Source organism: Dendrobates tinctorius, unplaced genomic scaffold, assembly GCF_039654945.1.
Source record: "Dendrobates tinctorius isolate UK_male_01 unplaced genomic scaffold, ASM3965494v1 ptg000058l, whole genome shotgun sequence".
Classification (NCBI taxonomy): Eukaryota; Metazoa; Chordata; class Amphibia; order Anura; family Dendrobatidae; genus Dendrobates; species Dendrobates tinctorius.
The window spans coordinates 24,601,421-24,614,449 of NW_027361726.1; the positions used below are offsets into that span (position 1 = coordinate 24,601,421).

Consider the following 13,029-nt stretch of genomic DNA (forward strand, 5'->3'; position numbering starts at 1 on the left):
TATAAGAAGAGCTTAGCAGAATCTATGAAGCTGCGATCACCACCTGATGCAAGACTACAATTCTTAGCCAGCACTGGACAGGGCATGCTGAGGGTTGCAGTTTTGAAACAGTCCAACAGGTCTGTGGTCACAGCCATGGAGGAATGAAAAAAAAAAAAAACAAGACGTTATAGCAACTACAGCCTTCAGTGGATACAACGGCGACACCTGAACGCCGGATTTAGTCACAGTGACACAAATTAGGTTTATGTTTTTAATAAAAGTCGGTTGAAACTTCTCTCAGTAACAGGAATATATAACGTGGAACACAAGAAAAAAAGTCTAAAAAACCATAAAGTCTGCCATGGTGTTTGCTGGTGAGACAATCTTGCGTCTTCTGAAAGCCAAGTCCACATCATCAGTCGCTGAGAAGAGAGAAACCGGAGGTTAGCGCGACGCTAAGAAGCCAATTAAATGTCAAATACGGATTAGTCCTAGTCACGGAGCAGCCGCAGGTCTCGTGCCCCGAACACATTGGCATATATAGAAGGTTGTCGTCTGGGCAGGAGATCCGCGGCCGGTCCATACTGATTGCTAAAAGCAGAAGTGTGGAGTCGGTATAAACCGGAGCAACTCCAACTCCTATCATATAAATACACTGGGTGTTGTACAATGCAGGATGTGCTGAAGAATTTGGGAAAGTGATGAAAATGTCCTATGTCTGCTCTGTTCCTGATCTCAGTTGTTAGTGGAGATGAATCTGTGCTGCACTTTGTCCATGTCAGTAGTGACCGGGGCTGTGGGGTCAGAGTCGGAGGTTTGGCTAAAAGGGTCAACTTATTGTGACGTATTACTTTATCTCCCCCCCCCCCCCCCAAGGACCAGGTCTGTTGACATTTACATTTGAAGCCTCCAAGATGTAGTTAGGTCATGGTGATGGCAGCGATTACCATCAGCCTAACTTGCAAAGCGAGGGCCAGGAATGGAGACGACTGATATTGCAGCACAGATCCTACTGACCTGAACAGGATTTGTGCTGCAGTACAGGGAACAGCACAGTGTATGGAGCTGAACCATCTACATCCAGTTGCTGACAGAGCAGATTGCTGGGGGTATCATACGTGAATTTATGACCCATCCTAACGATAATCCTCACTAGTATGAAGCTCATAAGACCTTCTTTTTTAGGGCTGCAGACATTTTTTGGTTTTGTGTCACTACATTTTGAGACAGGACCTTTCATAGTTTTGTTTGTTTTGTTACATAGCAATTCCATCAGATTTATGTACCTTTGGTCCTTACATAACAGACCTGGTGTTTTCATGGAGTACTATAATCCATGCACAATCATGGAACATTTTGTGGGGGAACATTACAAAAATTTATGTTGCCACATTCAAGAAACACAAGGATACATTGGCAAAGTTAAAGTTATGTTGACATTCGTGGAGCCATTATAAGAGCCGGTCTAACCAGAGATGCTACGATGGCTACAGACCATGGCTGTAGTAGGAGGACTGAAGATTACAGACAGCACAGTTCCTGTGACCATCCCACCCACGGGACATCACTATATCTATTTGCTTTAAACCTACAGGACTAAAGCCCCCGTCACACATAGCGATCTCGCTAGCGAGATCGCTGCCGAGTCACAAGTTTTGTGACGCAACAGCGATCTCACCAGCAAGATCGCTGTGTGTGACAGTTATCAGCGACCGGCCCCCCTGCCGGGTATCACTGTGGAAACCTCTGGACATTTTTGGGGGGGGTCGCTGGTCTCCTGCTGGCCAGCACACATCGCTGCGTGTGACAGGCGGGAGACCAGCGACCAGGAGCTGGTAACTAGGGTAAACGCAGGGTTTCTAAGGGGCGCGCAGCGCCTAGAAACCCGATGTGTACCTTAGTTACCAGCACGCTGATGCAGGGAGCTGGTAACCAAGGTACACATCGGGTTTCTAAGTGATGCATGCCCCTTAGAAACCCAATGTGTACCTTAGTTACCAGCTCCCTGCATCAGCACTCTGGTAACTATAGTACACAGCGACGCCACGCGCTCGGCGTCGCTGGTGCTGATCGCTGGTGAAGCTGTCTGTTTTACAGCTCACCAGCGATCATGACACGATCCAGACCTAAATCTTGTCTGCAAGGGGGAAAGGGTTAACTTTATGCACCATATTTTCAATGAAGCATTCTGTGTTTAGAGATGAGCACATGGGAAGGCCCCCCGACGTTACCTGGCTTGTGTCCTGGTCCACGTCAGAGCATGGCGGGGTGGGACAGGAACTGTGGGATGATAAAACTCGCAGTCCGGGCGAGTGCAGTTAGTGCTGAACCTGCAGTGCTGAGTGGGAAGAAGAAGGAGTGACATAAGTAATGGTGCCAATCATGGTAGACTTGTAGATTGGCACTGGTCTGGTTTAGTATCCAGCACGGTTTGCTATGGCAGTTGGCAACAGAGGGGAGGAGTGCCAGAGTGAGTGGCATCAAAGGAAAGTAGTGTATACGTTGGAAAGCAATAAATGGAGCCTCTAAAATGAAAGAAAATAGTGGTGCAATAAGGATGTGCAGATGAGAAGATATATGGTGTAGGATCACTTTGAGCAAAAACAATGGTAAATGAATAAAGATCACAAAAAGGTGACAAGGGAAAATTAAAATATTTAAGGTGTGTAGGGAAGGTGATGGAGACTGCCAAGGCAAAGAAACTTAAGAGTACGGGAATGAAACATAAGTGGTGATAAGAAAATATATAATGAGAAAAGACAATAACAACAACAATAATAATATTGCTTTTTCAACATACACACTACTTTCCTATGCTGCCACTCATTTCCCCTTAAATTTCCACCTTGGAGACCGGTACGCTTGTGTGGTAGTATCGCTCTGGGTCCTCCTTATCGGCTGCGTCTCTATGCGCCCTGAGGTTGCGGTCACGTGTTGCCCGTTGCCTGGGAGCGAATTACGTGGTCTCCATGGTTGCCCCTCCACGTCCTGCTTTGCGCGCGTCACACCACGCCCTCTCCAACACTGGCCTCACCAATTCCGTCGTCAGGGACGCCTCATCGGCTGCTCCTCTGCGCCCGGGGTTGCCAGATCACCTGTCCGTTCACATGGTCGCGGCGCTTCCAGCGACGTGGAGCGGTTACCGTGGTGCTCCCTGACACCACCGTACTGCCAGGTTCTAAACCACACCCCCTCCAGTATGATTGGCTCATACTTGCACACCTCTCCTAGGTGCCCCTGGACGCACCCGCACTGCCGAGTCCTTAACCACGCCCCTTACACGATTGGGTTGTTGTTACACACCTCTTCTTTTCATTGGCTTGCATGCATATTTAAACCCCACACCATCCTGATGACGCCACCCCGACATAAGTAATAAAACTGACGGCACATCTAGAACTAGTCTGAATAGGTGCATACCAAAAGGCAACTTACATATTAAATAGAAAATGGCAGCACACCAAATATGAAATATAGTCAGCGTACCGAAACGCGCGTTGGTGAGGATGCCATCCAGGAGACTGAGACCAGCATCACTAGTGTAAATTACACTCCATTTTTGGATTGACTGCCTATATTTCCATATGGTCTCTCCTCCTCAGTACACCCATTTATAAATTGTCATTTGTGCTCAGATATCTCATAGAGGAGTCACATATCTTTGATCACCATGGATTTATGGTACCACCTATTGGTGTCACACTACACATACATTTTATTTATTCAGTCACCTCTCACTTTTTGTCTTATTATTCATTCATTTTTTACACTTTTTATGGTTCACCCAAGTTTTGGATTATTTCATTTTTGCATCACTTTTATAATTCCTCTTTATATTATTTATATCAATATATGTATCAATTGATTTTTTGACAATTTGGCCTTTCAACATCTAGTTTTAATTGCTCTGGGAGTGTGCCCTTGGTTTAAATAACTTTTATTATATTATCTACATTGTTGTTTTTTCTGCTATTTTACCTGATTATACCTAGTACAATAAATTGATCTTGATTTTTCATCACAATATTTTGGACTTTATGGTCATTTTTTTTCTCCTTTGTTTTGCTTAACAGGCTTTGTAATGTCAAGACGTATGACGTGCCACAGTGCACCAGAGACGCACACTATGACAGGCGCAGGGGTGCAGCAGCAGAGAAGACGGCCCTGGCCCAGCGGCCAAAGAGCACAAGACCAGACCAGTAAAGTGACAATTCTTTTGCTCACATCTGAAGTTTGGCATGGAAATAGACCGCGATCACACTTACCTTAGGGTGATAGAATGGACACTCCGTCTTCTTACAAGCAGGGAAATAGCGGCATTGCTGCACCACAGGCGGGATATGCGCTACTGGAGATAAGACAAACATTTACAAAAGAATATGAAGTGAAAACCTTGCTATCCTGCACAAAGAAGTAAATTAAGTCATGTTTAATAAGCCAGCGGCTGCAGTCACTGGGCAGCCATGCCTCCCATTCCTACAGCTTTATCTAAATTTGGGGATCCTCTCCATTACTGTATCCTCCCATATTTTATACTCCAATCACATCCAAAGTTGCACTTAGGGCCAATTCCAGGACTGGAGAAGTTCCCACGGTTCAGGGTGATCATATCTCATTTATCTATACAAGTCTTACCTGGTTTTATCGGAGGCGCTGGCATCCGTCTGCTGGCATGTGTATACGGGCAGTCGGGCTTGGTGCACCTTGCATCAAATTTACAATTTGGATGTATGAAGAAGCATTTCTCTGCAAAGCGGCACTTGGGAAAAGCTCTGGAGGGAAAGGACAACCAGCAATCAGCAGCCAGAGGGTCAGGGGAAACAGCACGACTGTGTGGACAGTCACTCACTTGCAGGGTGTAGTGGGGTGGTGGTATGTGCAGCGCTCAGCGTTCTTACATGCCGGCCAGTACTTGCAGCGCTCTGCGATCTTCGCTTTGGGTGGAACGTCACTGGACTCTGGTGAAGAAAGAGAACTTAAGATTGTAGAAAACCTTCCCTGCAGAACGACTCCACCATCTGCAGTACGAATCTCCAAAAATACACGTAATGCTTCTCTTCAAACACATCTTAGGTAATGTCCATATGAATGGCGACATCCTGAGACCAGTCACATCTGTATTTGCTGGGTGCGATTGGGCATCGCTGTGCCATCAGGCATCGCGGTCAGGTGTGGGAGCTGCCTGATATTATGTGCGCCACAGCGAAAGGATCAAATACATGACCCGAACTAAAATCTGCACTAATTTTGTAAGTAAAATCTTTATACAATATTCTCACTATGTTCTTGCAGCCTGGGCATCATTTCTTCTGTTCCCGTATATACCCACTTTAAATAGTTATAATGATGTCGTGGGAGAGAGCTGCCAGCCACATCAGACCCTACGTCAGCGTAGCTGATATCCGCTGCGGGTGAGCACTATCAGTGCTGGGGCGTACCGTTTGTGCTGGATAGATCCTGGAGGATGGGGAAGCTTGGCTCCGTCCTGCTCAGGGCATTATACACCTCAGGATAATCGGTCTCTCCTTGTTCTGTGTAACTCATCGGCTCTTCCTCCGCTTCTTGTTCAGATATGTATTCTGGGGGGCTGGGAACCCCATCCAGGGTTACTATAAATTTTGGACTCTGAGGTTTTTCAGGCACCACAGATTCTCTGATGAGAATGAAAAGATAAAAACGTAGTGGATTCACACCTGCTGTGTAAAGTAATGGTGCACTACATGGCGCCAAGTGCTACACAAGACTCCGGATGGGAAATTTATACATACCTGGGCTGGATTAGTCGGCCTGGCTGCGGCTGACCCTCCGGGGCTGTGGGAATTCCTTGGACTGCAGGATCTTTGGTGACTTTTGGTCTTTTGAGGATGAAGGAGCGGCTGTCCGCTGGTCTGAGGTTTTCCGCCTCCTCCTCTGATACAGAAACACACTGACCATCAATAACAGCAGCAGAATATATAACGGAATAATGAATAATAATATCACAAAGGTACAGTTTTGCACATAGGAAGTCTTAGAATACACAGATCTAATACTGCTCCAGAGCTGCAATCACAAGTCGGCCTGACGGTGCATTTGTGGAAGATTTCCTGATGTATACATGGTGGTTGCCCGTGTAAGACCATGCAATGGAATGAAAAAGATAACCTGTTAGGCCACTGTATCATATTTTTGGCAGGATGTCTCCAAATATAAATGATCAGCAAAACACTCAAGACATAGACCGGGCTGCATTAACCCCTTGTCTGGGTGACGTCTTATGTTGGGAGCTTTCCTGGTTCTCCCACTGCAAAAACAAATTCAATTCAGTCTTACTGAAAAGAATCAACAAGTATATGGACACCGAAGGAGGGAATGCTCAGATATTACAGCTCTGAAGCCTGAAGAATAGTAAATGCTGCTCCGTAGCAGTATGTGGTGTGTTATTCCACTACTTAGAAAGATGTGGACAGGGCTGCCACCTTGTCTCCAGAGCTGCGCTTCGACGGAGGGATCAGGCTGAAGTCGGGACATGACATCCATTCTGCGCTGATCTGCTGAAATCAAAGCACAGATATGTAATAGCAGAAATTACAAACAGAAGTGTGACGTAACGGAAATCTCTGAGAGGAAACATCCAAGTGAAAAATTCTACAGAGCAAATGGCAGGTTTTATAAATGCCCATCTCCCGGTGGAGGATGCAGAGCGGGCAGCGGTACAGAGGAAGGCAGCGTAGGGCATACCTGGCATAGTGTCCATCATGGCTGCCTCCTCTGGCTGCTCCTGGTAGCGCAGCACAGATTCTCTGCTCTTCGTTAGGATCAGCTCCTCCTCGGGCAGGAGACGGGTTCGTGGAGCAACAGGCACCATTTGCTTTGGCGCAGCTTTAGGGTTTGAGACACAAAAAACATTCATCAAACATGGGAAAAGGGCGCTACTTCTCTCATTTCTCATCACCCACTGTGGCACAGGAAACAATGTCTCCAGACATGAGATCATATGTGACGAATATCGGGCCCCCTACACAATGCATATTCATTCCCATGTATGCCAGGCCTCTGTATTGGACGTATTGTCCCCGTTACCTGCAGAATAACTCGTCGTCTTAGTGATAGACTCCTGGGCTTCGGATATGGCTTTCAGGATGAGGTTCTTGTTGGCCTGTTTTGAGGGCGGGAGGGTCGGTCTAAAAATAAGAGAAAAAGACAATCAGTGGCTGCAGACAATGAACAATAGGTGAATACACGGAAGGGTCAGACCTGTTACCACCAGTTACCTTCTCTCTGGCCGGGACGGCACAGAGATGCTGCTGGATAAACCAGCGGCATGGGACAGGTAATCTTCCTCATCTTCTTCCTCCTCCTCTTCCTCCTGCTCATCGTCAACCAGTCTCCTCACTTTCACGACAGAACTGGCCACTGGGATCTTCCTCTTTCGGGAATTGTCTGCCTAAACCAAAGAGGGTAAAAGGCAGGCAGGCATGGGTAAAAGGCAGGCAGGCAAGGGTAAAAGAGAGTCTGTTCAATGACGCCGTATTTCGTCTGAGAGGTGACCCTGCCCCTACCTCCCGTGCTGACGCCATGGCGGACCGATACGCCTCTGTGGGGCTCACGTCCTGAGGATCATACATCTTTGTGGTATTCAGCGCCCTGCTGACCGTAGGACCCTTTGGTCTCGTCGGTTGGGGTCTATATGCAGAGTTGTCCTCTGTAACCTGGTAAGTGCTCTGGCCACTCCCAGGGGGTCGGTACAGCGGAGCTGCGGGCCGCTGGGTTCTGGTACTGTCAGCTGCGGCCGACCTCTTCCTGGCGTACAGCAAGTTGTCAGGTCCGTAGCTCAAGTCGTCAATGAATGGATCATCGGAGTCCAGTTTGATGTCAATGACTGCCTCGGAGGGGGAGAACTCATACATGGGCTTTACTGCAGAGGTAAGACGGGCAGCCGTGACAACATCGGAGGAGACCCTGGAACATAAAGGATGCAGCGCATGAGACTAAAAGGGATAGGACGACAAAGCACCCAGGTCTATGAGCCGTACCCAACGTTCGGAGGTCGCTGTGCCCGTGAGTCACTGTGCAGTCGCTCCTGGCGAGCTGGAGGGGCTTCTCTCACAGGATCCTCTCTTTGTGGCAGACTTTTCAGGGGCGGCATGCTGCTGTTGAAGATGATAGCCTCCGAGGCTTTCACGCTATTAGTTTCTGGACACAGAAAGTAAAAAAAAAAATCACGTTAATAGAAATGTCAGCACAAGTCTGGTCCCATGCGGCACAATGAGGACGGAGTGTCAATCAGCGGGGCTGTGGCTCACTAGATGAGAACCCCAAAATAACATAAAAAAACCCCAACCCATGAATGGAAAATGAAAAACGCTGCCCACTCCCAGATCTGTACAATGTCAACTACATTATGGATGTTACACCTTCACTGTAGAGACTGCCGTCTGTGAAAGTCGAAGATCTGCCGAAAAATCCACAGGAAAAAAAATGCAAACCAATGTGGACTCTGCCATCCTCCAAAATATCCAGAGACACCAAATCCCACATTTATGGTAACCATAAAAAAGTTCTGAAGCACAGACCTGGAGTGACGGAGCGCAGCTTATCCAGGACTCCCTGCAGCCTAGAATAGAGAAAAGTGTCACAAAGCAACAACCAACCAGCAGAAAGCAACGTACACATCCCCGGACAGAGCAAATACTCAGGAGGAATCTCTAGACCAGATACAATTGTAACAAACCATCAGCTGTGAGAAATATAAGGTCTGCCCCCCGCTTATTACCTTTGAGTACCCCACTAAACAAAAAATATGAAGAGGCTGCAACACAATCACAGTTCCAGTCACATTAACGGGGACGGCTGCAGAGTCTGTAAGGAGGGATGGAGCACTGCGGCCGCTGCCATCTCGGGATCAGTGCCATCATGTGCTGTGCTCAGAGTCAGATACCCCTTTACTGCTCAGGTTACAGCCTCTGTCACAATGCTGAGAGAAGCTTCTCCTTCCATCCACATCTAAGGCCAAACAGCAGTGTCAGCCAGTTGTGTGCACAGGGCATGATGGTATCCGTGGTGCGATGGATTGAGTGCTGCCCTCTACATTATAAGCTCCTTATATGACAACCGTGCCCGTATTGCTGTGTACCGCCGACTAACGATAAGGAAGCACTGGACTCCAAAAGACTGAGCCCCGAGAGAAGGCAGCGCAGTTACCAGGTGGTGAATCTGGACGTGTTGTTCCCTAGGAAGAGCGACAGGTCGTCCGTCATCTGATCCTGACTCTTCTTGTTCGCCACCATCACCATAATGTAATCGGGGAGCTCCTCATCTGAAGGAGACAATGGGGGAGGGGAGAGTGGGGGTCACATCACATCCAGCGTGCAGGAGGGATTAAAAATTAAATCACATTCAAGGACCTTACCGACATAGGCGCCGAGCTCCTGCAGCTTCCCCTTAATGGCCGTCTATGGAGAAAGAAAACATGAGCAACAAAAAGGAAAAACAAAACATCTCCTGCAGCCAGCATACACCCCCAATACACACACCCTCCCCCACTGCCAGCATATACTCCCCAGTATACACATGACCCCTTCCGCCAACATACACCCACCAGTACACACACATCCCTAGCACATCCAGCGTACATCCCCCCAATAAACACCCTCCCCCACTGCTAGCGTACACCCCCCAGTACACACACAACCCCTACCACCAGTGTACACCCCCCAGTACACACAAACGACCCCCGCCATCAGCGTACACTGCCAGAACGCACATCCCCTGCCGCCAGCGTACACCCCCCAGTACAAACACCCTTCCCCTGCTAACAGTGTAACCCCCAATACACACATCCCCCGCAGGCAGCATACACTCCCCAATACACACGTCCCCCTCCGCCAGCATACACCTGCAATACACATGTCCCCCACAGCCAGCGTACACCCCTAATACACATACGTCTACCACTGCCAGCATACACCCCAATACACACACGTCTCCCTCCGCTAGCATACACCCCTAATACACACGTCCCCACACAGCCAGCGCACACCCTTAATACACACGTCTACCACTGCCAGCTTACACCCCTAATACATACACACGTCCCCGCCGCCAGCGTACACCCCTAATACACACACATTCCCTGCCAGCATACACCCCTAATACATACACACGTCCCCGCCGCCAGTGTACACCCCAATACACACACATTCCCAGCCGCCAGCGTACACCTCTAATACATACACGTCTCCCTCCACCAGCATACACCCCTAATACATACACACGTCCCCGCCGCCAGCGTACACCCCTAATATACACACATTCCCCGCCACCAGCGTACACCCCTAATATACACACACATTCCCCGCCACCAGCGTACACCCCTAATACACACACATTCCCTGCCAGCATACACCCCTAATACACACATTCCCTGCCAGCATACACCCCTAATACATACACACGTCCCCGCCGCCAGTGTACACCCCAATACACACACATTCCCCACCGCACACCCCTAATACATACACACGTCCCCGCCGCCAGCATACACCCCTAATACACACGTCCCCCACAGCCAGCATACACCCCTAATACACACACGTCTACCACTGCCAGCGTACACCCCTAATACATACACACGTCCCCGCCGCCAGTGTACACCCCAATACACACACATTCCCAGCCGCCAGCGTACACCCCTAATACATACACGTCTCCCTCTGCCAGCATACACCCCTAATACACACGTCCCCCACAGCCAGCGCACACCCCTAATACACACACGTCTACCACTGCCAGCGTACACCCCTAATACATACACACGTCCCCGCCGCCAGTGTACACCCCAATACACACACATTCCCCACCGCACACCCCTAATACATACACACGTCCCCGCCGCCAGCATACACCCCTAATACACACGTCCCCCACAGCCAGCATACACCCCTAATACACACACGTCTACCACTGCCAGCGTACACCCCTAATACATACACACGTCCCCGCCGCCAGTGTACACCCCAATACACACACATTCCCAGCCGCCAGCGTACACCCCTAATACATACACGTCTCCCTCTGCCAGCATACACCCCTAATACACACGTCCCCCACAGCCAGCGCACACCCCTAATACACACACGTCTACCACTGCCAGCGTACACCCCTAATACATACACACGTCCCCGCCGCCAGTGTACACCCCAATACACACACATTCCCCACCGCCAGCGTACACCCCTAATACATAAACACGTCTCCCTCTGCCAGCATACACCCCTAATACACACGTCCCCCACAGCCAGCATACACCCCTAATACACACACGTCTACCACTGCCAGCGTACACCCCTAATACATACACACGTCCCCGCCGCCAGTGTACACCCCAATACACACACATTCCCCACCGCCAGCGTACATCCCTAATACATACATGTCTCCCTCTGCCAGCATACACCCCTAATACACACGTCCCCCACAGCCAGCGCACACCCCTAATACACACACATCTACCACTGCCACCGTACACCCCTAATACATACACACGTCCCCGGCGCCAGCATACACCCCTAATACACACACACACACACACACACACGTCCCCACTACCAGCGTACACCCCTAATACATACACACATTCCCCGCCGCCAGCGTACACCCCTAATACATACACACATTCCCTGCCAGCATACACCCCTAATACATACACACGTCCCCGCCGCCAGTGTACACCCCAATACACACACATTCCCAGCCGCCAGCGTACACCCCTAATACATACACGTCTCCCTCCGCTAGCATACACCCCTAATACACACGTCCCCACAGCCAGCGCACACCCTTAATACACACACGTCTACCACTGCCAGCTTACACCCCTAATACATACACACGTCCCCGCCGCCAGCGTACACCCCTAATATACACACATTCCCCGCCGCCAGCGTACACCCCTAATACATACACACGTCCCCGCCGCCAGCGTACACCCCTAATACATACACACGTCCCCGCCGCCAGCGTACACCCCTAATACATACACACGTCCCCGCCGCCAGCGTACACCCCTAATACATACACGTCCCCACTACCAGTGTACACCCCTAATACACACACGTCCCCACTACCAGTGTACACCCCTAATACACACACGTCCCCACTACCAGTGTACACCCCTAACACACACACGTCCCCCACCGCCAGCACACATCTACCAATACATATACACATCCTCGTATATACACCCCCTTGTACACACTCATCTCCAGCCCCCCGATACACACACATCCCACTGTACACACACTTGCGGTTACAGACCCGGATTTTGCGGCTGATCTCGGTTCCAATCTCCATAGCGCTGGAGAGTACAGGAGGCTACGTACAGTGGACAATTACCAGCTACCAGCTAGCGGCAGAGCAGCACTCAGCGGAGCGGAGGACGAACTGCAGCCAGGAAGGCAGGTACAGCCCCGCCCACCAACTGCCAATCATTCATAGCTCCGCCCCTCATGAGATAAATAACTCTTCTTGCTGTCAGCGAAGAAAGCTGCTCCTGATCTGTACAGACATCATTGTGTCCGTGAAGAGAATCTGCCACTGGCATAATGTGATCCTGCTGACGCAAAGCCAAGGGCATGATGCACAAAGCCACAGACAGCCCACATGTGCTGTGTGTATCCTCAGCCCCAGCAAATTGTGTGACGTCATCAAGTTTAGCTTTTGGTTACAGTTTTTTCTTAATTTTGGCATCTCCCCATGCAGTCTCTGTCTCGCCTCCCACAACCTTACAAAGATAGAGAGATGGACCTTCGGGGAGCAGAGTGCAGCCATTGGCATTTCAGTTGCTGCCTATGCAGAGCGCAACATCTGTTTTTGGTTGCTGCGCTCTTCATAGTCAGCGACCGAGATTACAACTCTCTCAGCATTATTATGTGAGCATGGTCGTCTCAGTTGCAGCCTATGCAGAGCGGAGAAGTGGAGATCATCGCTGCGTCTGTCTGTCCTATCCAGGTGCTCCGTCCAATTACAGTGGTCCATCCTATGCCAGTGGTCTGCCCCAATCAGGTT

The 13,029-nt window shown here is 49.6% G+C and overlaps 1 protein-coding gene across 3 annotated transcripts; it reads right to left on the minus strand.

Moving 5' to 3' along the window:
• Positions 1–239: 239 nt before the first annotated feature.
• On the minus strand, positions 240–12,429 carry ZC3H14 (zinc finger CCCH-type containing 14). Of its 3 annotated transcripts, none has more exons than XM_073578213.1 (17): positions 12,280–12,429; positions 9,374–9,416; positions 9,166–9,280; positions 8,538–8,578; positions 7,998–8,157; positions 7,524–7,923; positions 7,236–7,408; positions 7,045–7,145; positions 6,703–6,843; positions 6,441–6,512; positions 5,751–5,892; positions 5,421–5,635; positions 4,832–4,940; positions 4,618–4,754; positions 4,248–4,330; positions 2,214–2,320; positions 240–404 (listed from the first exon to the last, which is right to left on the minus strand). In XM_073578213.1, exons 1-17 carry the CDS (start codon positions 12,313–12,315, stop codon positions 398–400), a joined length of 2,082 nt encoding a protein of 693 aa, XP_073434314.1. In that variant the 5' UTR covers positions 12,316–12,429; the 3' UTR covers positions 240–397. The 3 variants fall into 3 exon arrangements, with proteins under 3 accessions (XP_073434314.1, XP_073434315.1, XP_073434313.1); XM_073578214.1 differs by having other exon boundaries at positions 4,248–4,327; positions 6,441–6,515; XM_073578212.1 differs by having other exon boundaries at positions 6,441–6,515.
• Between the last annotated feature and the right edge of the window lie 600 nt (positions 12,430–13,029).